This window comes from Oncorhynchus mykiss, chromosome 21 (assembly GCF_013265735.2).
Source record: "Oncorhynchus mykiss isolate Arlee chromosome 21, USDA_OmykA_1.1, whole genome shotgun sequence".
Classification (NCBI taxonomy): domain Eukaryota; kingdom Metazoa; phylum Chordata; class Actinopteri; order Salmoniformes; family Salmonidae; genus Oncorhynchus; species Oncorhynchus mykiss.
Window position 1 is genome coordinate 1,620,245 of NC_048585.1, and position 25,604 is coordinate 1,645,848.

Sequence of the window (25,604 nt, forward strand, 5' to 3'; positions counted from 1 at the left end):
GACAGTTAGTTTACTCCATGTCAGGTGTAGAACAGCTTTATGAAACTGTAACCAGGGGATACGGACAGTTAGTTTACTCCATGTCAGGTGTAGAACAGCTTTATGAAACTGTTACCAGGGGATACGGACAGTTAGTTTACTCCATGTCAGGTGTAGAACAGCTTTATGAAACTGTTACCAGGGGATACGGACAGTTAGTTTACTCCATGTCAGGTGTAGAACAGCTTTATGCAACTGTTACCAGGGGATACGGACAGTTAGTTTACTCCATGTCAGGTGTAGAACAGCTTTATGAAACTGTTACCAGGGGATACGGACAGTTAGTTTACTCCATGGCAGGTGTAGAACAGCTTTATGAAACTGTTACCAGGGGATACGGACAGTTAGTTTACTCCATGTCAGGTGTAGAACAGCTTTATGAAACTGTTACCAGGGGATACGGACAGTTAGTTTACTCCATGTCAGGTGTAGAACAGCTTTATGAAACTGTTACCAGGGGATACGGACAGTTAGTTTACTCCATGTCAGGTGTAGAACAGTTTTATGAAACTGTTACCAGGGGATACGGACAGTTAGTTTACTCCATGTCAGGTGTAGAACAGCTTTATGAAACTGTTACCAGGGGATACGGACAGTTAGTTTACTCCATGTCAGGTGAAGAGCAGCTTTATGAAACTGTTACCAGGGGATACAGACAGTTAGTTTACTCCATGTCAGGTGAAGAACAGCTTTATGAAACTGTTACCAGGGGATACGGACAGTTAGTTTACTCCATGTCAGGTGTAGAACAGCTTTATGAAACTGTTACCAGGGGATACAGACAGTTAGTTTACTCCATGTCAGGTGTAGAACAGCTTTATGAAACTGTTACCAGGGGATACGGACAGTTAGCTTACTCCATGTCAGGTGAAGAACAGCTTTATGAAACTGTTACCAGGGGATACGGACAGTTAGCTTACTCCATGTCAGGTGAAGAACAGCTTTATGAAACTGTTACCAGGGGATACGGACAGTTAGTTTACTCCATGTCAGGTGAAGAACAGCTTTATGAAACTGTTACCAGGGGATACGGACAGTTAGTTTACTCCATGTCAGGTGTAGAGCAGCTTTATGAAACTGTTACCAGGGGATACGGACAGTTAGTTTACTCCATGTCAGGTGTAGAGCAGCTTTATGAAACTGTTACCAGGGGATACGGACAGTTAGTTTACTCCATGTCAGGTGTAGAACAGCTTTATGAAACTGTTACCAGGGGATACGGACAGTTAGTTTACTCCATGTCAGGTGAAGAGCAGCTTTATGAAACTGTTACCAGGGGATACGGACAGTTAGTTTACTCCATGTCAGGTGTAGAGCAGCTTTATGAATCTGTTACCAGGGGATAAGGACAGTTAGTTTACTCCATGTCAGGTGTAGAACAGCTTTATGAAACTGTTACCAGGGGATACGGACAGTTAGTTTACTCCATGTCAGGTGTAGAACAGCTTTATGAAACTGTTACCAGGGGATACGGACAGTTAGTTTACTCCATGTCAGGTGAAGAACAGCTTTATGAAACTGTTACCAGGGGATACGGACAGTTAGTTTACTCCATGTCAGGTGAAGAACAGCTTTATGAAACTGTTACCAGGGGATACGGACAGTTAGTTTACTCCATGTCAGGTGAAGAACAGCTTTATGAAACTGTTACCAGGGGATACGGACAGTTAGTTTACTCCATGTCAGGTGTAGAACAGCTTTATGAAACTGTTACCAGGGGATACAGACAGTTAGTTTACTCCATGTCAGGTGAAGAACAGCTTTATGAAACTGTTACCAGGGGATACGGACAGTTAGTTTACTCCATGTCAGGTGAAGAACAGCTTTATGAAACTGTTACCAGGGGATACGGACAGTTAGTTTACTCCATGTCAGGTGTAGAACAGCTTTATGAAACTGTTACCAGGGGATACGGACAGTTGGTTTACTCCATGTCAGGTGAAGAACAGCTTTATGAAACTGTTACCAGGGGATACGGACAGTTAGTTTACTCCATGTCAGGTGTAGAACAGCTTTATGAAACTGTTACCAGGGGATACGGACAGTTAGTTTACTCCATGTCAGGTGTAGAACAGCTTTATGAAACTGTTACCAGGGGATACGGACAGTTAGTTTACTCCATGTCAGGTGTAGAGCAGCTTCATGAAACTGTTACCAGGGGATACGGACAGTTAGTTTACTCCATGTCAGGTGTAGAACAGCTTTATGAAACTGTTACCAGGGGATACGGACAGTTAGTTTACTCCATGTCAGGTGTAGAACAGCTTTATGAAACTGTTACCAGGGGATACGGACAGTTAGTTTACTCCATGTCAGGTGTAGAACAGCTTTATGAAACTGTAACCAGGGGATACGGACAGTTAGTTTACTCCATGTCAGGTGTAGAACAGCTTTATGAAACTGTTACCAGGGGATACGGACAGTTAGTTTACTCCATGTCAGGTGTAGAACAGCTTTATGAAACTGTTACCAGGGGATACAGACAGTTAGTTTACTCCATGTCAGGTGTAGAACAGCTTTATGCAACTGTTACCAGGGGATACGGACAGTTAGTTTACTCCATGTCAGGTGTAGAACAGCTTTATGAAACTGTTACCAGGGGATACGGACAGTTAGTTTACTCCATGGCAGGTGTAGAACAGCTTTATGAAACTGTTACCAGGGGATACGGACAGTTAGTTTACTCCATGTCAGGTGTAGAACAGCTTTATGAAACTGTTACCAGGGGATACGGACAGTTAGTTTACTCCATGTCAGGTGTAGAACAGCTTTATGAAACTGTTACCAGGGGATACGGACAGTTAGTTTACTCCATGTCAGGTGTAGAACAGCTTTATGAAACTGTTACCAGGGGATACGGACAGTTAGTTTACTCCATGGCAGGTGTAGAACAGCTTTATGAAACTGTTACCAGGGGATACGGACAGTTAGTTTACTCCATGGCAGGTGTAGAACAGCTTTATGAAACTGTTACCAGGGGATACGGACAGTTAGTTTACTCCATGTCAGGTGTAGAACAGCTTTATGAAACTGTTACCAGGGGATACGGACAGTTAGTTTACTCCATGTCAGGTGTAGAACAGCTTTATGAAACTGTTACCAGGGGATACGGACAGTTAGTTTACTCCATGTCAGGTGTAGAACAGCTTTATGAAACTGTTACCAGGGGATACGGACAGTTAGTTTACTCCATGTCAGGTGTAGAACAGCTTTATGAAACTGTTACCAGGGGATACGGACAGTTAGTTTACTCCATGTCAGGTGAAGAACAGCTTTATGAAACTGTTACCAGGGGATACGGACAGTTAGTTTACTCCATGTCAGGTGTAGAACAGCTTTATGAAACTGTTACCAGGGGATACGGACAGTTAGTTTACTCCATGTCAGGTGAAGAACAGCTTTATGAAACTGTTACCAGGGGATACGGACAGTTAGTTTACTCCATGTCAGGTGTAGAACAGCTTTATGAAACTGTTACCAGGGGATACGGACAGTTAGTTTACTCCGTGTCAGGTGTAGAACAGCTTTATGAAACTGTTACCAGGGGATACGGACAGTTAGTTTACTCCATGTCAGGTGTAGAACAGCTTTATGAAACTGTTACCAGGGGATACGGACAGTTAGTTTACTCCATGTCAGGTGTAGAACAGCTTTATGAAACTGTTACTAGGGGATACGGACAGTTAGTTTACTCCATGTCAGGTGAAGAGCAGCTTTATGAAACTGTTACCAGGGGATACGGACAGTTAGTTTACTCCATGGCAGGTGTAGAACAGCTTTATGAAACTGTTACCAGGGGATACGGACAGTTAGTTTACTCCATGTCAGGTGAAGAACAGCTTTATGAAACTGTTACCAGGGGATACGGACAGTTAGTTTACTCCATGTCAGGTGTAGAGCAGCTTTATGAAACTGTTACCAGGGGATACAGACAGTTAGTTTACTCCATGTCAGGTGTAGAACAGCTTTATGAAACTGTTACCAGGGGATACGGACAGTTAGTTTACTCCATGTCAGGTGTAGAACAGCTTTATGAAACTGTTACCAGGGGATACGGACAGTTAGTTTACGCCATGTCAGGTGTAGAACAGCTTTATGAAACTGTTACCAGGGGATACGGACAGTTAGTTTACTCCATGTCAGGTGTAGAACAGCTTTATGAAACTGTTACCAGGGGATACGGACAGTTAGTTTACTCCATGTCAGGTGTAGAACAGCTTTATGAAACTGTTACCAGGGGATACGGACAGTTAGTTTACTCCATGTCAGGTGTAGAGCAGCTTTATGAAACTGTTACCAGGGGATACGGACAGTTTACTCCATGTCAGGTGAAGAACAGCTTTATGAAACTGTTACCAGGGGATACGGACAGTTAGTTTACTCCATGTCAGGTGTAGAGCAGCTTTATGAAACTGTTACCAGGGGATACGGACCGTTAGTTTACTCCATGTCAGGTGTAGAGCAGCTTTATGAAACTGTTACCAGGGGATACGGACAGTTAGTTTACTCCATGTCAGGTGAAGAGCAGCTTTATGAAACTGTTACCAGGGGATACGGACAGTTAGTTTACTCCATGTCAGGTGTAGAACAGCTTTATGAAACTGTTACCAGGGGATACGGACAGTTAGTTTACTCCGTGTCAGGTGTAGAACAGCTTTATGAAACTGTTACCAGGGGATACGGACAGTTAGTTTACTCCATGTCAGGTGTAGAACAGCTTTATGAAACTGTTACCAGGGGATACGGACAGTTAGTTTACTCCATGTCAGGTGTAGAACAGCTTTATGAAACTGTTACTAGGGGATACGGACAGTTAGTTTACTCCATGTCAGGTGAAGAGCAGCTTTATGAAACTGTTACCAGGGGATACGGACAGTTAGTTTACTCCATGGCAGGTGTAGAACAGCTTTATGAAACTGTTACCAGGGGATACGGACAGTTAGTTTACTCCATGTCAGGTGAAGAACAGCTTTATGAAACTGTTACCAGGGGATACGGACAGTTAGTTTACTCCATGTCAGGTGTAGAGCAGCTTTATGAAACTGTTACCAGGGGATACAGACAGTTAGTTTACTCCATGTCAGGTGTAGAACAGCTTTATGAAACTGTTACCAGGGGATACGGACAGTTAGTTTACTCCATGTCAGGTGTAGAACAGCTTTATGAAACTGTTACCAGGGGATACGGACAGTTAGTTTACTCCATGTCAGGTGTAGAACAGCTTTATGAAACTGTTACCAGGGGATACGGACAGTTAGTTTACTCCATGTCAGGTGTAGAACAGCTTTATGAAACTGTTACCAGGGGATACGGACAGTTAGTTTACTCCATGTCAGGTGTAGAACAGCTTTATGAAACTGTTACCAGGGGATACGGACAGTTAGTTTACTCCATGTCAGGTGTAGAGCAGCTTTATGAAACTGTTACCAGGGGATACGGACAGTTTACTCCATGTCAGGTGAAGAACAGCTTTATGAAACTGTTACCAGGGGATACGGACAGTTAGTTTACTCCATGTCAGGTGTAGAGCAGCTTTATGAAACTGTTACCAGGGGATACGGACCGTTAGTTTACTCCATGTCAGGTGTAGAGCAGCTTTATGAAACTGTTACCAGGGGATACGGACAGTTAGTTTACTCCATGTCAGGTGTAGAGCAGCTTTATGAAACTGTTACCAGGGGATACGGACAGTTTACTCCATGTCAGGTGAAGAACAGCTTTATGAAACTGTTACCAGGGGATACGGACAGTTAGTTTACTCCATGTCAGGTGTAGAACAGCTTTATGAAACTGTTACCAGGGGATACGGACAGTTAGTTTACTCCATGTCAGGTGTAGAACAGCTTTATGAAACTGTTACCAGGGGATACGGACAGTTAGTTTACTCCATGTCAGGTGTAGAGCAGCTTTATGAAACTGTTACCAGGGGATACGGACAGTTTACTCCATGTCAGGTGAAGAACAGCTTTATGAAACTGTTACCAGGGGATACGGACAGTTAGTTTACTCCATGTCAGGTGTAGAGCAGCTTTATGAAACTGTTACCAGGGGATACGGACCGTTAGTTTACTCCATGTCAGGTGTAGAGCAGCTTTATGAAACTGTTACCAGGGGATACGGACAGTTAGTTTACTCCATGTCAGGTGTAGAGCAGCTTTATGAAACTGTTACCAGGGGATACGGACAGTTTACTCCATGTCAGGTGAAGAACAGCTTTATGAAACTGTTACCAGGGGATACGGACAGTTTACTCCATGTCAGGTGTAGAACAGCTTTATGAAACTGTTACCAGGGGATACGGACAGTTAGTTTACTCCATGTCAGGTGTAGAACAGCTTTATGAAACTGTTACCAGGGGATACGGACAGTTAGTTTACTCCATGTCAGGTGTAGAACAGCTTTATGAAACTGTTACCAGGGGATACGGACAGTTAGTTTACTCCATGTCAGGTGTAGAACAGCTTTATGAAACTGTTACCAGGGGATACGGACAGTTAGTTTACTCCATGTCAGGTGTAGAACAGCTTTATGAAACTGTTACCAGGGGATACGGACAGTTAGTTTACTCCATGGCAGGTTGACTTTCAGTTAGGCTACTATATTTTCCTGACAGAAATAGTTTGACCTAGGCCAGTATATTTTCCTGACAGAAATAGTTTTACCTCGGCCAGTATGTTTTCCTGACAGAAATAGCAGAGCCTCCAATTTTCTAAGAGTCTGGAGTTACATTCAAAGCCTACCGTGCAAGCCTAAAAAATAATAGGTTGGCATTGGTGAAGGGGTTTCTTCCATTTTGTACCGTCTGTGTGTTTACCTCCTCATGAACATGCTCGGGCCTACACAGTGCTCAAGCCTAGGCCTTGCCTACTGTTTCACCCCCAATAACAGCTGTGTATCTCAGGCAGCTGATCACCATGGAGCCCCCAGGAGGACTCCCGGTGCCCGTTGATGTTCTGGGAGAGAATGAAGCGCTGCAGCAGTTCTTTGACGGTAAGACATTCTATAGTTGTGTCCCAAAACAGCACCCTATTCCCTAGTGTGTGTGTGTGTGTGTGTGTGTGAGAGGGTTGTGCGAGTCAGAGGAAGCTGGTGGGAGGAGGTACTTTAGGAGGATGGGCTCATTGTAAAGGCTGGAATGGAATAAATGGAACGGTATCAAACACATAGAAACCACATGTTTGACTCCGTTGCACTAATTCCATTCCAGCCATTACAATGAGCCCATCCTCCTAAACCTCCTCCCACCAGCCTCCTCTGGTGTGTGAGTGGGTGAGTGAGTGTGTATGGAATTATGAGTGTGTGTTTTTCAACACATAATCCTTAGGGGAAGTAGTGTTGTTCCTGAGGTGTCTTAGCTGATCCCAGAACATTAATGTCAAAGGCCTTTTCACAGAAATATGAAGTGGCTAAAGCTCTCAGGGTTTGGACAGAATTATCAATATGAGAGAGGGACGGGGAGGAGAGAGAGGGGTGGGGGAGGAGAGAGGAGAGAGAGGGGGGGGGAGGAGAGAGAGGGGGGTGAGAGAGAGGGTGGAGGGAGAAGAAGAGAGAGAGAGGGTGGGGTGGAGGAGAGAGGGGGGGGAGAGGGAGAGGGTGGGGTCGAGGAGAGGGAGGGCGAGAGAGGGTGGAGGGGGGTGGGAGAGGGAGAGAGGGTGGGGTGGGGTGGAGGAGAGAGAGAGGGTGGGGAGAGGGTGGGGGAGAGGGAGAGAAAGAGAGAGGGTGGGGAGGGGAGGGGGAGAGAGTGGGGGAGAGGGAGAGAAAGAGAGGGGGTGGGGGAGAGAGGCTCTGATTCGATGTCTCTAACCTTTCAGAACAGTCAAATGGTCACCCGTCAGGGGTAACGATCACCCGTCAGGGGTAATGATCACCCGTCAGGGGTAACGGTCACCCGTCAGGGGTAACGATCACCCGTCAGGGGTAACGATCACCCGTCAGGGGTAACGATCACCCGTCAGGGGTAACGGTCACCCGTCAGGGGTAACGGTCACCCGTCAGGGGTAACGGTCACCCGTCAGGTGTAAAGATCACCCATTAGGTTAAAAATATATTCAAACAGTGATTCATCTTCGCAAAGTTACTACAGTTAGATGAGTTAATAGGTCATGTTGTGAGTTACTACAGTCAGATGAGTAAATAGGTCATGTTGTGAGTTACTACAGTTAGATGAGTTAATAGGTCATGTTGTGAGTTACTACAGTTAGATGAGTTAATAGGTCATGTTGTGAGGTACTACAGTCAGATGAGTTAATAGGTCATGTTCTGAGTTACTACAGTTAGATGAGTTAATAGGTCATGTTGTGAGTTACTACAGTTAGATGAGTTAATAGGTCATGTTGTGAGTTACTACAGTTAGATGAGTTAATAGGTCATGTTGTGAGGCGGTTTCAATTGAGAAATAGATAGTCGTTTGGCTAGATCGGTCCACTGTCAAGTTGTTTATTAGTCGTATACCACACATATCCCGTACATGCATCGTCCAATGAAATGCTTACTTGTAGGTTCCTTCTAGAACAATGCAACAACAAGAAGAACTACTATAAAATAAGAATTTGAAAATAAATGTCTCAGTAGAAGATATATATTTTTTGTTGCTTATTAAGTATAATAAAGGAAGGCACAATTTGTAGATCAATATTTCCAGGTGTATTGGAGAAGGGGGGATGGGGGGGGGCAGTGTATAAACTGAGCAGTGTAGTAACAGTCAGGTAGCAGCAGTTGTGATGTGTGTGTAGTCGTGGACGGAGCAATTCCCATACTTGGCCGTGATGCAATCAGTCAGGATGCTCTCGATGGTGCAGTGGTTGTATTTGGAGAGGACCCGGGTTAGCATTAGGAAGTAGAGACGCTGTTGTGCCCTCTTGACAAGAGTGGTGGTGTTGTTTGTCCATGGTAAGTACTCTGTGGATGCCGAGGAACTTGAAACTTGTGACTCTCTCTACCGCAGTCCCGCTGATGTGGATCGGGGCGTGTTCCCTCCTCTGCTTCCTGAAGTCAACAACGAACTCATTTTTGGTTGTTGTTGCTGACATTGACATAGAGGTTGTTGTCCTGACACCACAATTCCAGTTCACTTACCTCCTCCCTATAGACTGACTCGTTGTTCTTGGTAGGTTATCAGGCCTACAACCGTGGTGTCGTCATGGAGACTAGATGATGGAGTTGGTGTGGTGCAAAGCCACACAGTCGTGGATGGTGGATGAACAGGAAGTACAGCAGAGGACTGAGGACACACCCCTGGGCGGGGGGGGGGGGGCCCTGTGTTGAGTCAGTGTGGAGAAGGTATTGTTGCCAATCCTCACAGCCCGTGGTCTGCCCGTCAGGAAGTCCAGAATCCAGTTGCAGAGCTTGGTGTCCTGACCCAGGGCTTTGAGTTTGGTAACAAACTTGGAGGGAACAATAGTGTTGAATGCTGAACTGTAGTCAATGAACAGCATTCTCACATAGGTGTTCCTCTTTCCAGATGTAAGTGGGTCCAGTGGGCCTGACATGCTGGCCTTGATGTGGGCCATGACCAGCCTCTCCGGGCACTTCATGAGGACTGAGGTGAGCGCGACGGGGCGATAGACATTTGGGCATGCCACTTTATTTTTCTTGGGCACTGGGACGATGGTGGTCTCCTTAAAGCAGGTGGGGACTACAGCCTGGGACAGGTTGAAGATGTCAGTGAAGACTAGCTGGTCAGCACACACTCTGAAGACGTGGAGTATTCACTCTTTTTTTGAGAGTTTTCCTCACATCAGCATCAGAGAGTGAAAGCACCTGGTTGTCTAGAGCAGCGAGAGACTTCCTGGTTGTCTGGAGGAGCGAGAGACTTCCTGGTTGTCTGGAGGAGCGAGAGACTTCCTGGTTGTCTGGAGGAGCGAGAGACTTCCTGGTTGTCTGGAGTAGCGAGAGTCTTCCCGGATTGTCTCGCTATTGTCTGCCTCGAAGCAAGAACAGAATGTGTTAAACTGAGCTGGGAGCTTCGGTGGGCACCACACAGCTGGATTTGCCTTTTGTAGTCTGTGACAGTCTGTGGTCCTTGCCACATGCGTTGTGAGTCTGAGTTGTGGAACATCAATTCAAGTTTGAGGCTGTGTTTTTGCGTCCCTAATGGATTTGCAGAGCTCGTACCTGCTAGCCGCGCTGCGCCCCACAGAGTCATCGGGATCCGTTCTGCTGACATTGAATGCAGCAGTACAGGCTCTCTGCATTGTACGGATATCTCCGTTCATCCAGGGTTTTTGGTTAGGGGTATGTCCGGATTGTTATTGTGGGTACAACATCATCAACACATTTCCTAATGAAGCCGGTGACCATGTATACTGAAAACAAATATAAATGTGAAGTGTTGGTCACATGTTTCAAGAGCTGAAATAAAAGATGCCGGTTCTGTGTTGATAGTTCTACGAAAGCTTGGTCCTCTTCCCTACTCACACATTCCATATCTGGAGTTAAAGTTCAAAGGAGCCAGTTATTTCACATTTTGTAAGCTAAAAAATGGACAGCATACGAGGACAGATAAGATGCTTATGACAATTGAAATACGGTCATAGAGTCAGCAGACCAGAGACACTTCCCAGCCCCGTATCTACACAGGTGCAGCAGAGCTCTGACGTCATGGGCAGCTCAAGGCCACCTGTCCCACAATCAGAGCCACACAGTAATTAGATCAAGGCCAGACACATCACTCTCAGGGACAAGCTAGTAGGACATTCTTTAAAGAACTTAGAAAACTTGTAAAAATGTTTTTTAAGTTCAGGTCTTGTTGTTGCGTGAGTGTTTGTGACTGTAAAATGTCTCCTTGCATTTAACTTGGGTACATGCTAAGTATTTATTTGGTATGCTAGGTATGTATTTGGTATGCTAGGTATGTATTTGGTATGCTAGGTATGTATTTGGTATGTATTTGGTATGCTAGGTATGTATTTGGTATGCTAGGTATGTATTTGGTATGCTAGGTATGTATTTGGTATGCTAGGTATGTACTTGGTATGCTAGGTATGTATTTGGTATGCTTGGTATGTATTTGGTATGCTAGGTATGTATTTGGTATGCTAGGTATGTATTTGGTATGCTTGGTATGTATTTGGTATGATAGGTATGTACTTGGTATGTACTTGGTATGTATTTGGTATGCTAGGTATGTATTTGATATGCTTGGTATGCATTTGGTATGCTAGGTATGTATTTGGTATGCTTGGTATGTATTTGGTATGCTTGGTATGTATTTAGTATGCTATTTGGTATGCTAGGTGTGCATTTGGTATGCTTGGTATGCATTTGGTATGCTAGGTATGTATTTGGTATGCTAGGTACAGTGCCTTGCGAAAGTATTCGGCCCCCTTGAACTTTGCGACCTTTTGCCACATTTCAGGCTTCAAATATAAAGATATAAAACTGTATTTTTTTGTGAAGAATCAACAACAAGTGGGACACAATCATGAAGTGGAACGACATTTATTGGATATTTCAAACTTTTTTAACAAATCAAAAACTGAAAAATTGGGCGTGCAAAATTATTCAGCCCCTTTACTTTCAGTGCAGCAAACTCTCTCCAGAAGTTCAGTGAGGATCTCTGAATGATCCAATGTTGACCTAAATGACTAATGATGATAAATACAATCCACCTGTGTGTAATCAAGTCTCCGTATAAATGCACCTGCCCTGTGATAGTCTCAGAGGTCCGTTAAAAGCGCAGAGAGCATCATGAAGAACAAGGAACACACCAGGCAGGTCCGAGATACTGTTGTGAAGAAGTTTAAAGCCGGATTTGGATACAAAAAGATTTCCCAAGCTTAAAACATCCCAAGGAGCACTGTGCAAGCGATACTATTGAAATGGAAGGAGTATCAGACCACTGCAAATCTACCAAGACCTGGCCGTCCCTCTAAACTTTCAGCTCATACAAGGAGAAGACTGATCAGAGATGCAGCCAAGAGGCCCATGATCACTCTGGATGAACTGCAGAGATCTACAGCTGAGGTGGGAGACTCTGTCCATAGGACAACAATCAGTCGTATATTGCACAAATCTGGCCTTTATGGAAGAGTGGCAAGAAGAAAGCCATTTCTTAAAGATATCCATAAAAAGTGTTGTTTAAAGTTTGCCACAAGCCACCTGGGAGACACACCAAACATGTGGAAGAAGGTGCTCTGGTCAGATGAAACCAAAATTGAACTTTTTGGCAACAATGCAAAACGTTATGTTTGGCGTAAAAGCAACACAGCTGAACACACCATCCCCACTGTCAAACATGGTGGTGGCAGCATCATGGTTTGGGCCTGCTTTTCTTCAGCAGGGACAGGGAAGATGGTTAAAATTGATGGGGAGATGGATGGAGCCAAATACAGGACCATTCTGGAAGAAAACCTAATGGAGTCTGCAAAAGACCTGAGACTGGGACGGAGATTTGTCTTCCAACAAGACAATGATCCAAAACATAAAGCAAAATCTACAATGGAATGGTTCAAAAATAAACATATCCAGGTGTTAGAATGTCCAAGTCAAAGTCCAGACCTGAATCCAATCGAGAATCTGTGGAAAGAACTAAAAACTGCTTTTCACAAATGCTCTCCATCCAACCTCACTGAGCTCGAGCTGTTTTGCAAGGAGGAATGGGAAAAAATGGCAGTCTCTCGATGTGCAAAACTGATAGAGACATACCCCAAGCGATTTACAGCTGTAATCGCAGCAAAAGGTGGCGCTACAAAGTATTAACTTAAGGGGGCTGAATAATTTTGCACGCCCAATTTTTCAGTTTTTGATTTGTTAAAAAAGTTTGAAAAATCCAATACATGTCGTTCCACTTCATGATTGTGTCCCACTTGTTGTTGATTCTTCACAAAAAAATACAATTTTATATCTTTATGTTTGAAGCCTGAAATGTGGCAAAAGGTCGCAAAGTTCAAGGGGGCCGAATACTTTCGCAAGGCACTGTATATGGGACCAGATACTAAGCTTCTGCCTACATGTAATATGTAGGGGAGTGTAGATACACAGCAGGACTGGGACATCAACCACAGCACACACTGAGCAGTCATTTCTTCTAGCGACCTGCCTCTTTTCTGGCAGATAATAGGGATTTACTACTATCTCCTACAGTACAGGGAGCCTCTATGAGAGCTGTGTCCTGGCTGATAACAGTGTCTCCTACAGTACAGGGAGCTTCAATGAGAGCTGTGTCCTGGCTGATAACAGTGATTACTACTGTCTCCTACAGTACAGGGAGCCTCTATGAGAGCTGTGTCCTGGCTGATAACAGTGATTACTACTGTCTCCTACAGTACAGGGAGCCTCTGAGAGCTGTGTCCTGGCTGATAGCAGTGATTACTACTGTCACCTACAGTACAGGGAGCCTCTGAGAGCTGTGTCCTGGCTGATAGCCGTGATTACTACTGTCTCCTACAGTACAGGGAGCCTCTATGAGAGCTGTGTCCTGGCTGATAGCCGTGATTACTACTGTCTCCTACTGGACAGGGAGCCTCTATGAGAGCTGTGTCCTGGCTGATAGCCGTGATTACTACTGTCTCCTACAGTATAGGGAGCCTCTGAGAGCTGTGTCCTGGCTGATAACAGTGGTTACTACTGTCTCCTACAGTACAGGGAGCCTCTATGAGAGCTGTGTCCTGGCTGATAGCAGTGATTACTACTGTCTCCTACAGTACAGGGAGCCTCTATGAGAGCTGTGTCCTGGCTGATAGCCGTGATTACTACTGTCTCCTACAGGACAGGGAGCCTCTATGAGAGCTGTGTCCTGGCTGATAACATTGATTACTACTGTCTCCTACAGTACAGGGAGCCTCTGAGAGCTGTGTCCTGGCTGATAACAGTGGTCACTACTGTCTCCTACAGTACAGGGAGCCATGTATAGGGCAGGCTATAGCAAGCCTGTAGGTGATGGACCACACTCTGATACGCTGTAATGGTTACATACTGATATTAATGATGGGTTAGTTTCACCTGGTGACCTATAACCTTGGCAGATTCATGCTTTGTAGGGGAGAGAGAGAGAGCAAGATCTTGAGTGAGAGAGAGGGAGCAAGATTTAGAGAGAAAGATTTAGAGAGAAAGAGAGGGGAAGACTGAGCAAGATTTAGAGAGAGAGAGGGAGCAAGATTTAGAGAGAGAGAGGGAGCAAGATTTAGAGAGAGAGAGGGAGCAAGATTTAGAGAGAGAGGGAGGAAATTTAGAGAGAGAGAGAGAGAGAGGGAGCAATATTTAGAGCGAGAGAGAGGGAGCAAGATTTTAAGAGTGACTGTGAACCAGAATGAGACACTTGTGAAATGTAATGAAAAGTGTGTGTGTTTCCAGGATGCCAGGATATGAGTGGGGTCCTGGAGAGTGCTGTGGTGGACACCAGCATACTGGAACAGTACCTCAGCAACGACATGGACCCAACATTGTAAGCATCCATGTTTACTTTATTGTACTTGAGGGTAAATCTGTTTCCAGGACCATCTAATACCTGGTAAGCATCCATGTTCTTAGTCCATCTACCACCCATAAACACAGCAGCTGTGTTAAATGGAATGGACGACACACATAAGTGTTTACAACACAACGGCACAATCCTAGAGCTGGGGTGGCCAACCATCCTCCTGGAGACCTACTGGTTCTGCAGGCTTTTGTTCCTGCCCTATACTGTATCTGCTGCAGGTGGGCAGCTCTCCACCATGGCACCAACAGCTACAGCTGTAGGCTTTGTTGTTAGCTAGTCAAGACAATGACATGTTAGGTAAGCAGAGAGAAAGACTAGTTCTAGAAACCTCGTCTTTGGAGGGCCATGTCTGACTGTGTCTTTGGAGGGCCATGCCTGACTGTGTCTTTGGAGGGTCGTGTCCGACTGTGTCTTTGGAGGGCCGTGTCCGACTGTGTCTTTGGAGGGCCGTGTCCGACTGTGTCTTTGGAGGGCCGTGTCCGACTGTGTCTTTGGAGGGCCGTGTCCGACTGTGTCTTTGGAGGGCCGTGTCCGACTGTGTCTTTGGAGGGCCGTGTCCGACTGTGTCTTTGGAGGGCCGTGTCCGACTGTGTCTTTGGAGGGCCGTGTCCGACTGTGTCTTTGGAGGGCCGTGTCCGACTGTGTCTTTGGAGGGCCGTGTCCGACTGTGTCTTTGGAGGGCCGTGTCCGACTGTGTCTTTGGAGGGCCGTGTCCGACTGTGTCTTTGGAGGGCCGTGTCTGACTGTGACTGTGTCTTTGGTGGGCCGTGTCTGACTGTGACTCTGTCTTTGGAGGGCCGTGTCTGACTGTGACTGTGTCTTTGGTGGGCCGTGTCTGACTGTGTCTTTGGAGGGTCGTGTCTGACTGTGACTGTGTCTTTGGTGGGCCGTGTCTGACTGTGACTGTGTCTTTGGTGGGCCGTGTCTGACTGTGTCTTTGTCTTCCTAGCATGTTACCAGAGTCACCACCAGATTCTGGTTCAGAACCGTGTTCACCTCCGCAAATACCAGGTGAGCCACTGTGATAATGAAACCTCTTCCTTTATTGGCAGTACTTTATCAACAACGGTTGATAGGAATCTCTTTTAATGCCAAGTGTTACAAACAGCACAACTAGATCATAATAATAAAATGTTCCTATTTTAATGAATGATATGACTGCCTTTTCCCCGTTCCTAACCTAGACGTGAGCTACGGCTACCAGGAAGTCTTCCAGACAGTGGCACGTCATCCAGCCTCATCGTGCCGATATAAAGAGCTGGCGCCACAACCCCCACCACACCCAGGACTGCCATACCACCAGGGGCTGACTAACTCTTACACCAAGGCAGACACATCTCCAGGCTCACTGCCCCACAACCACCCCCACTACCTGAGCCCAGGGGAGAGCTATATACAGGCTAACACTGCCCCCACACCGCCCGTCCACAACCCCCACTACCTGAGCCCAGGGGAGAGCTATATACAGGCTAACACTGCCACCACACCGCCTGTCCACCACAAGGCTCTCCAGCAGCATCAGCCTCCTCCACTCCAGGGCCTGGCAGACAGCTACCCCAGGGCCAACGCACCCCCGGCCCCAGAACTACCTCCAGGCCAAGCCCCATACCTAGCCCCAGGCCTCGGGCTGCCCTCATCCTGCCTACTACCTGTGCCTGGATGCCCTTCAGAACCAGGATATTCATACCTGCCTCCCACAGCTGGTCAACACACAGGGTGAGAACTACTACTAAACTACCGTACAGCACATAAACTACTAAACTACCATACAGTACATAAACTACTAAACTACTGTACAGCACATAAACTACTAAACTACCTTACAGTACATAAACTACTAAACTACAATACAGCACATAAACTACTAAACCACCGTACAGCACATAAACTACTAAACTACCGTACAGTACATAAACTACTAAACTACTGTACAGCACATAAACTACTAAACTACCTTACAGTACATAAACTACTAAACTACAATACAGCACATAAACTACTAAACTACCTTACAGTACATAAACTACTAAACCACCGTACAGTACATAAACTACTAAACCACCGTACAGTACATATGGGTACATAAACTACTAAACTACTGTACAGCACATAAACTACTAAACTACCGTACAGCACATAAACTACTAAACCACCGTACAGCACATAAACTACTAAACTACTGTACAGCACATAAACTACTAAACTACCGTACAGCACATAAACTACTAAACCACCGTACAGCACATAAACTACTAAACTACCGTACAGTACATAAACTACTAAACTACCGTACAGCACATAAACTACTAAACTACCGTACAGCACATAAACTACTAAACTACCTTACAGCACATAAACTACTAAACTACCTTACAGCACATAAACTACTAAACTACAATACAGCACATAAACTACTAAACCACCGTACAGCACATAAACTACTAAACTACCATACAGTACATAAACTACTAAACCACCGTACAGTACATATGGGCACATAAACTACTAAACTACCGTACAGTACATATGGGCACATAAACTACTAAACTACTGTACAGTACATATGGGCACATAAACTACTAAACCACCGTACAGTACATATGGGTACATAAACTACTAAACCACCGTACAGCACATAAACTACTAAACTACCGTACAGCACATAAACTACTAAACTACCATACAGCACATATGGGCACATAAACTACTAAACCACCGTACAGCACATAAACTACTAAACTACCGTACAGCACATAAACTACTAAACTACCATACAGCACATATGGGCACATAAACTACTAAACCACCGTACAGTACATATGGGCACATAAACTACTAAACTACTGTACAGTACATATGGGTACATAAACTACTAAACTACCGTACAGCACATAAACTACTAAACTACCATACAGCACATAAACTACTAAACCACCGTACAGCACATAAACTACTAAACTACCTTACAGTACATAAACTACTAAACTACCGTACAGCACATAAACTACTAAACTACCTTACAGCACATAAACTACTAAACTACCTTACAGCACATAAACTACTAAACTACCTTACAGCACATAAACTACTAAACTACCTTACAGCACATAAACTACTAAACTACTGTACAGCACATAAACTACTAAACTACCATACAGCACATAAACTACTAAACCACCGTACAGCACATAAACTACTAAACTACCGTACAGTACATAAACTACTAAACTACCGTACAGCACATAAACTACTAAACTACCGTACAGTACATAAACTACTAAACTACCGTACAGCACATATCAGTTTGAAAATGACAGTCAAAATATGTTTTACTTCAACGGGATATTAATGTTTTAACAGTTCCCTCTTATCCTCTCCTCTTCCTCCTCCTCTTCCTCCTCCTCCTCCTCTTCTTCCACAGGCTTATATTGCCTGACTGTAGGAAGAGAAGACGAACAGAACCCCTTGAGGTACAGAACCATTTAGCGGCTGTTCCTATAGCAGGGGGCTCTGAGAGGGGAGGCGGTGACGTCCCGTCCTATGACAGTGACGGGGCCACAGAGAGCACCTCTGGGATGGGGACCTATCAGCTCCTCACCTGGGATCGCTACCAGCCTGGCCTGTGGACACCGCTCTACAACAGTAACTATGACATCCTGTGAGTGTCCTTCTGCCTTCACGTTCCCTCACTCTTCACCAAGGCTCATGCCTTCTAAACTGCCTGTCTTAGTCTCTAAACTCAAAGGCTATTCAACTAACGCTACATTCTTTTAAGGGACTGATTTTTTGTTCAAGTTAAGTGCAGGAGGAGCAAATATTTTTCACTTTCTATGTCTGACAATGTCATAACTCATCAGTAATATCTTAGTCATTTCTTAGCCAGCAGTAAAATGGTTTTAGTCATGAGTCGTTGTAAACAAACCCCATTTGGTTAAATTATTGACTTAAATGGACACAACTGACTCCTACTGTTATGTTATTCTTATCGTACTTGGTCATTCATAATTATAAACTGGGTGGTTTGAGCCCTGAATGCTGATTGGCTGAAAGCTGTGGTATATCAGACCGTATACCACGAGTATGACACAACGTGTATTTTTACTATTCTAATTACGTTGGTAACCAGTTTAAAATAGCAGTAAGGCATCTCATAGGTTTGTGGTACATTGCCAATATACCACAGTTAAGGGCTACCCTGTTCAAAGGCTCTTTAATAATTTGTCTTGCCCCTCCACCCTCTGACACAAACATCATCCATGTCTCCGTTGTCTCAAGGCTTAAAACTCCTTCTTTAACACGTCTCCTCCCCTTCATCTTTAACCTGTCTCCGCCCCTTCATCTTTAACACGTCTCCTCCCCTTCATCTTTAACCTGTCTCCTCCCCTTCATCTTTAACCTGTCTCCTCCCCTTCATCTATAACCTGTCTCCTCCCCTTCATCTTTAACACGTCTCCTCCCCTTCATCTTTAACCTTTCTGATCTCCCCATCCCGGATCCGGGATCGTGAATACAGACTCAAGCTCATTACCATAACGCAACGTTAACTATTCATGAAAATCGCAAATGAAATGAAATAAATATGCTAGCTCTCAAGCTTAGCCTTTTGTTAACAACACTGTCATCTCAGATTTTCAAAATATGCTTCTCAACCATTGCAAAACAAGCATTTGTGTAACAGTATTGATGGCTAACGTAGCATTTAGCATTAGCATTCAGCTGGCAACATTTACACAAAAAAACAGAAAAGCATTCAAAAAAATCATTTACCTTTGAAGAACTTCAGATGTTTTCAATGAGGAGACTCTCAGATAGCAAATGTTCAGTTTTTCCTGAAAGATTATTTGTTTAGGACAAATCGCTCCGTTTTCTGCGTCACGTTTAGCTATGAAAAAACCCCTGTATCCAGGATTGTGTAAATCTATCAGCAAGCTCATTAGCATAACACAACGTTAACTATTTATGAAAATCGCAAATTAAATGAAATAAATATGCCATCTCTCAAGCTTAGCCTTTTGTAAACAACACTGTCATCTCAGATTTTCAAAATATGCTTCTCAACCATAGGAAAACAATCATTTGTGTAAAAGTAGCTAGCTAGAGTTAGCATTTCGCGTTAGCATTTAGCGTTAGCATTAGCGTTAGCATCCAGCACGCAACATTAACAAAAACATAAAAGCCTTCAAATAAAATAATTTACCTTTGAAGAACTTCTGATGTTTTCAATGAGGATACTCTCAGTTAGATAGCAGATGCTCAGTTTTTCCAAAAAGATTCCTTGTGTATTAGAAATAGCTCCGTTTTATACATCACATTTGGCTACCAAAAAAAATCCATAAATTCAGTCCTCAAAACGCAAACTTTTTTCCAAATTAACTCCATAATATCGACTGAAAACATGGCAAACGTTGTTTAGAATCAATCATCAAGGTGTTTTTCACATATCTCTTCATTGATACATCGTTCTTGGACACATGCTTTCTCCCCTGAATCAAATGGTAAAGTAGAAGCAGCTGGCAATTGCGCACCGAATTCGACGCAGGACACCAGGCGGACACTTGGAAAATGTAGTCTCTTATGGTCAATCTTCCAATGATATGCCTACAAATACGTCACAATGCTGCTAAGACCTTGGGCGAACGACAGAAAGTGTAGGCTCATTCGTTGCGCAATCACAGCCATATAAGGAGAGAATGGAAAACAGAGCTTCAGAAATTCTACTAATTCCTGGGTGATGCATCATCTTGGTTTCGCCTGTAGAATGAGTTCTGGGGCACTTACAGACAAAATCTTTGCAGATTCTGAAACTTCAAACTTCTCCTCCCCTTCATCTACACTGATTGAAGTGGATTTAACAGGTGACATCAATAAGGGATCATAGCTTCTTTCACCTGGATTCACCTGGTCAGTCTATGTCATGGATTCACCTGGTCAGTCTATGTCATGGATTCACCGGGTCAGTCTATGTCATGGATTCACCTGGTCAGTCTATGTCATGGATTCACCTGGTCAGTCTATGTCATGGATTCACCTGGTCAGTCTATGTCATGGATTCACCTGGTCAGTCTATGTCATGGATTCACCTGGTCAGTCTATGTCATTGAAAGAGCAGGTGTTCCTAATGTTTTGTCCACTCAGTGTAGCTCGCTCTATCGTCTCTCCACAGCCCTTCCCCCGGTTACCATGTGGACACCGATAAAGGTTTCAACTACTCCACAGCTGACGAGTCCTTCGTGTGTCAGAAAAAGAACCACTTTCAGGTCACAGTTCACGTAGGGATGGCCGGAGACCCCCTGTACGTCAAAACACCCAACGGCCCTGCGCCGATAGAGAGCTTCCACGTCAAGGTGTTTGGCGTGAAGGTTAGTTCAACGCCGTCCCAATATGCAACACGAACTTCCCTGGAACATCAGCGTTTGACCTCGGCAGACTACTTCAGATGATGCCGAGGACATTAAGCACTAGTTTATTTGTTAGTATGTAAGTTAGCAGAGTTGGGTAGATTACTTTCTAAATGTCCCCCGTAACTCATCAACCCTGCCAGTTATCTATACTTTGACCGTTTGTTCTCATCAACCCTGCTAGTTATCTATACTTTGACCGTTTGTTCTCCCCAACCCTGCTAGTTATCTATACTTTGACCGTTTGTTCTCATCAACCCTGCTAGTTATCTATACTTTGACCGTTTGTTCTCCCCAACCCTGCCAGTTATCTATACTTTGACCGTTTGTTCTCCCCAACCCTGCTAGTTATCTATACTTTGACCGTTTGTTCTCCCCAACCCTGCTAGTTATCTATACTTTGACCGTTTGTTCTCATCAACCCTGCTAGTTATCTATACTTTGACCGTTTGTTCTCCCCAACCCTGCCAGTTATCTATACTTTGACCGTTTGTTCTCCCCAACCCTGCTAGTTATCTATACTTTGACCGTTTGTTCTCCCCAACCCTGCTAGTTATCTATACTTTGACCGTTTGTTCTCATCAACCCTGCTAGTTATCTATACTTTGACCGTTTGTTCTCCCCAACCCTGCTAGTTATCTATACTTTGACCGTTTGTTCTCCCCAACCCTGCTAGTTATCTATACTTTGACCGTTTGTTCTCCCCAACCCTGCTAGTTATCTATACTTTGACCGTTTGTTCTCATCAACCCTGCTAGTTATCTATACTTTGACCGTTTGTTCTCCCCAACCCTGCTAGTTATCTATACTTTGACCGTTTGTTCTCCCCAACCCTGCTAGTTATCTATACTTTGACTGTTTGTTCTCATCAACCCTGCTAGTTATCTATACTTTGACCGTTTGTTCTCATCAACCCTGCTAGTTATCTATACTTTGACTGTTTGTTCTCATCAACCCTGCTAGTTATCTATACTTTGACTGTTTGTTCTCATCAACCCTGCTAGTTATCTATACTTTGACCGTTTGTTCTCATGAACCCTGCTAGTTATCTATACTTTGACCGTTTGTTCTCCCCAACCCTGCTAGTTATCTATACTTTGACCGTTTGTTCTCATCAACCCTGCTAGTTATCTATACTTTGACTGTTTGTTCTCATCAACCCTGCTAGTTATCTATACTTTGACCGTTTGTTCTCATCAACCCTGCTAGTTATCTATACTTTGACCGTTTGTTCTCCCCAACCCTGCTAGTTATCTATACTTTGACCGTTTGTTCTCATCAACCCTGCTAGTTATCTATACTTTGACCGTTTGTTCTCCCCAACCCTGCTAGTTATCTATACTTTGACCGTTTGTTCTCATCAACCCTGCTAGTTATCTATACTTTGACCGTTTGTTCTCATCAACCCTGCTAGTTATCTATACTTTGACCGTTTGTTCTCCCCAACCCTGCTAGTTATCTATACTTTGACCGTTTGTTCTCATCAACCCTGCTAGTTATCTATACTTTGACCGTTTGTTCTCCCCAACCCTGCTAGTTATCTATACTTTGACTGTTTGTTCTCATCAACCCTGCTAGTTATCTATACTTTGACCGTTTGTTCTCATCAACCCTGCTAGTTATCTATACTTTGACTGTTTGTTCTCATCAACCCTGCTAGTTATCTATACTTTGACCGTTTGTTCTCATCAACCCTGCTAGTTATCTATACTTTGACCGTTTGTTCTCCCCAACCCTGCTAGTTATCTATACTTTGACCGTTTGTTCTCATCAACCCTGCTAGTTATCTATACTTTGACTGTTTGTTCTCCCCAACCCTGCTAGTTATCTATACTTTGACCGTTTGTTCTCATCAACCCTGCCAGTTATCTATACTTTGACCGTTTGTTCTCATCAACCCTGCTAGTTATCTATACTTTGACCGTTTGTTCTCCCCAACCCTGCTAGTTATCTATACTTTGACCGTTTGTTCTCATCAACCCTGCTAGTTATCTATACTTTGACCGTTTGTTCTCCCCAACCCTGCTAGTTATCTATACTTTGACTGTTTGTTCTCATCAACCCTGCTAGTTATCTATACTTTGACCGTTTGTTCTCATCAACCCTGCTAGTTATCTATACTTTGACTGTTTGTTCTCATCAACCCTGCTAGTTATCTATACTTTGACCGTTTGTTCTCATGAACCCTGCTAGTTATCTATACTTTGACCGTTTGTTCTCCCCAACCCTGCTAGTTATCTATACTTTGACCGTTTGTTCTCATCAACCCTGCTAGTTATCTATACTTTGACTGTTTGTTCTCCCCAACCCTGCTAGTTATCTATACTTTGACCGTTTGTTCTCATCAACCCTGCCAGTTATCTATACTTTGACCGTTTGTTCTCATCAACCCTGCTAGTTATCTATACTTTGACTGTTTGTTCTCATCAACCCTGCTAGTTATCTATACTTTGACCGTTTGTTCTCATCAACCCTGCTAGTTATCTATACTTTGACCGTTTGTTCTCCCCAACCCTGCTAGTTATCTATACTTTGACCGTTTGTTCTCCCCAACCCTGCTAGTTATCTATACTTTGACCGTTTGTTCTCCCCAACCCTGCTAGTTATCTATACTTTGACTGTTTGTTCTCCCCAACCCTGCTAGTTATCTATACTTTGACTGTTTGTTCTCCCCAACCCTGCTAGTTATCTATACTTTGACTGTTTGTTCTCATCAACCCTGCTAGTTATCTATACTTTGACCGTTTGTTCTCCCCAACCCTGCTAGTTATCTATACTTTGACCGTTTGTTCTCCCCAACCCTGCTAGTTATCTATACTTTGACCGTTTGTTCTCATCAACCCTGCTAGTTATCTATACTTTGACCGTTTGTTCTCCCCAACCCTGCTAGTTATCTATACTTTGACCGTTTGTTCTCCCCAACCCTGCTAGTTATCTATACTTTGACCGTTTGTTCTCCCCAACCCTGCTAGTTATCTATACTTTGACTGTTTGTTCTCCCCAACCCTGCTAGTTATCTATACTTTGACTGTTTGTTCTCCCCAACCCTGCTAGTTATCTATACTTTGACTGTTTGTTCTCATCAACCCTGCTAGTTATCTATACTTTGACCGTTTGTTCTCCCCAACCCTGCTAGTTATCTATACTTTGACCGTTTGTTCTCCTCAACCCTGCTAGTTATCTATACTTTGACCGTTTGTTCTCCCCAACCCTGCTAGTTATCTATACTTTGACCGTTTGTTCTCATCAACCCTGCTAGTTATCTATACTTTGACCGTTTGTTCTCCCCAACCCTGCTAGTTATCTATACTTTGACTGTTTGTTCTCATCAACCCTGCTAGTTATCTATACTTTGACCGTTTGTTCTCATCAACCCTGCTAGTTATCTATACTTTGACCGTTTGTTCTCATCAACCCTGCTAGTTATCTATACTTTTTGTTCTCTGCAGCTTGAGGCACAGACTCACAAAGTCACCATAGAACAGTCCCAGCCGGATCGCAGCAAGAAACCATTCCTGCCAGTCAAGTGAGTGTCCTCCATGTCACTATACTCTGTACTGTAGACTGCCGTGTTCAACGTTGGGAGTGTAATCTGTCATATCTGAACAATGACACAACTGTGATTTAAAAGGTATATGGTGCATAGCCAAAAAAGGGGCGATTTGGATGGAATCTCGGGCCTACATTTCTGACTAACATCTCGTCCCTCAGAGTGAATCTACCAGGGGACAAGATCACTAGAGTTACTCTGGGAAGACTGCACTTCAGTGAGACCACTGCCAACAACATGAGGAAAAAGGGTAAACCCAACCCTGACCAGAGGTTGGTTACTGCCGTGTTACTGCCGTGTTACTGCCGTGTTACTGCCGTATTACTGCCGTGTTACTGCCGTGTTACTGCCGTGTTACTGCCGTGTTATTGCCGTGTTACTGCCGTGTTACTGACGTTTTACTGCCGTGTCACTGACATTTGCCGTGTTATTGCCGTGTTACTGCCATGTTACTGCCTTGTTACTGCCGTGTTATTGCCATTTGCCGTGTTACTGCCGTGTTACTGCCGTGTTACTGCCGTGTTACTGCCGTGTTACTGCCGTGTTATTGCCGTGTTACTGCCGTGTTATTGCCATTTGCCATGTTGCCGTGTTATTGCCGTGTTACTGCCGTGTTATTGCTTTGTTACTGCCGTGTTATTGCCGTGTTACTGCCGTGTTATTGCCATTTGCCGTGTTACTGCCGTGTTACTGCCGTGTTACTGCCGTGTTACTGCCGTGTTACTGCCGTGTTATTGCCATGTTACCGTGTTATTGCCGTGTTATTGCTGTGTTACTGCCGTGTTACTGCCGTGTTACTGCCGTGTTACTGCCGTGTTATTGCCATTTGCCGTGTTATTGCCGTGTTACTGCCGTGTTACTGCCGTGTTACTGCCGTGTTATTGCCGTGTTATTGCCGTGTTACTGCCGTGTTACTGCCGTGTTATTGCCGTGTTACTGCCGTGTCACTAATATCGGCATTGAAAACAGTTTCAACATGTCGTTCCATGTGTCCTTGTGTTATGACCAGGTACTTCCTGATGGTGGTGGGTCTGTACGCCACAGTGAGGGAAGAGAGTTACCTGCTGATAGCGTTCATGTCAGAGAGGATCATAGTCAGGGTCAGTACTGAACCAGAAGTACCAAAGCAGGGATCATCTACTGTTGAGCAGATGTATTCTTTTTTTTTCTCTCTGAAAACTTGGGGGCCAAATGAGAC

The 25,604-nt window shown here is 44.2% G+C and overlaps 1 protein-coding gene across 3 annotated transcripts in view; it reads left to right on the forward strand.

The window, feature by feature from the left end:
- Positions 1–25,604, forward strand: part of LOC110500915 (myelin regulatory factor-like protein) — a 61,807-nt gene that overhangs the window by 12,831 nt on the left and 23,372 nt on the right. Inside the window, exons 2-11 of one of the 3 annotated variants that reach the window (XM_036956582.1) lie at positions 6,941–7,029; positions 9,500–9,582; positions 14,332–14,422; positions 15,408–15,469; positions 15,643–16,174; positions 17,880–18,116; positions 20,622–20,817; positions 24,306–24,382; positions 24,568–24,678; positions 25,416–25,506. In XM_036956582.1, the coding sequence (XP_036812477.1) occupies positions 14,343–14,422; positions 15,408–15,469; positions 15,643–16,174; positions 17,880–18,116; positions 20,622–20,817; positions 24,306–24,382; positions 24,568–24,678; positions 25,416–25,506 (1,386 nt within the window). In that variant the 5' untranslated portion in view covers positions 6,941–7,029; positions 9,500–9,582; positions 14,332–14,342. The remainder of the gene's footprint in view (positions 1–6,940; positions 7,030–9,499; positions 9,583–14,331; positions 14,423–15,407; positions 15,470–15,642; positions 16,175–17,879; positions 18,117–20,621; positions 20,818–24,305; positions 24,383–24,567; positions 24,679–25,415; positions 25,507–25,604) is intronic. The other 2 variants (XM_036956580.1, XM_036956581.1) reach the window with 2 other exon arrangements.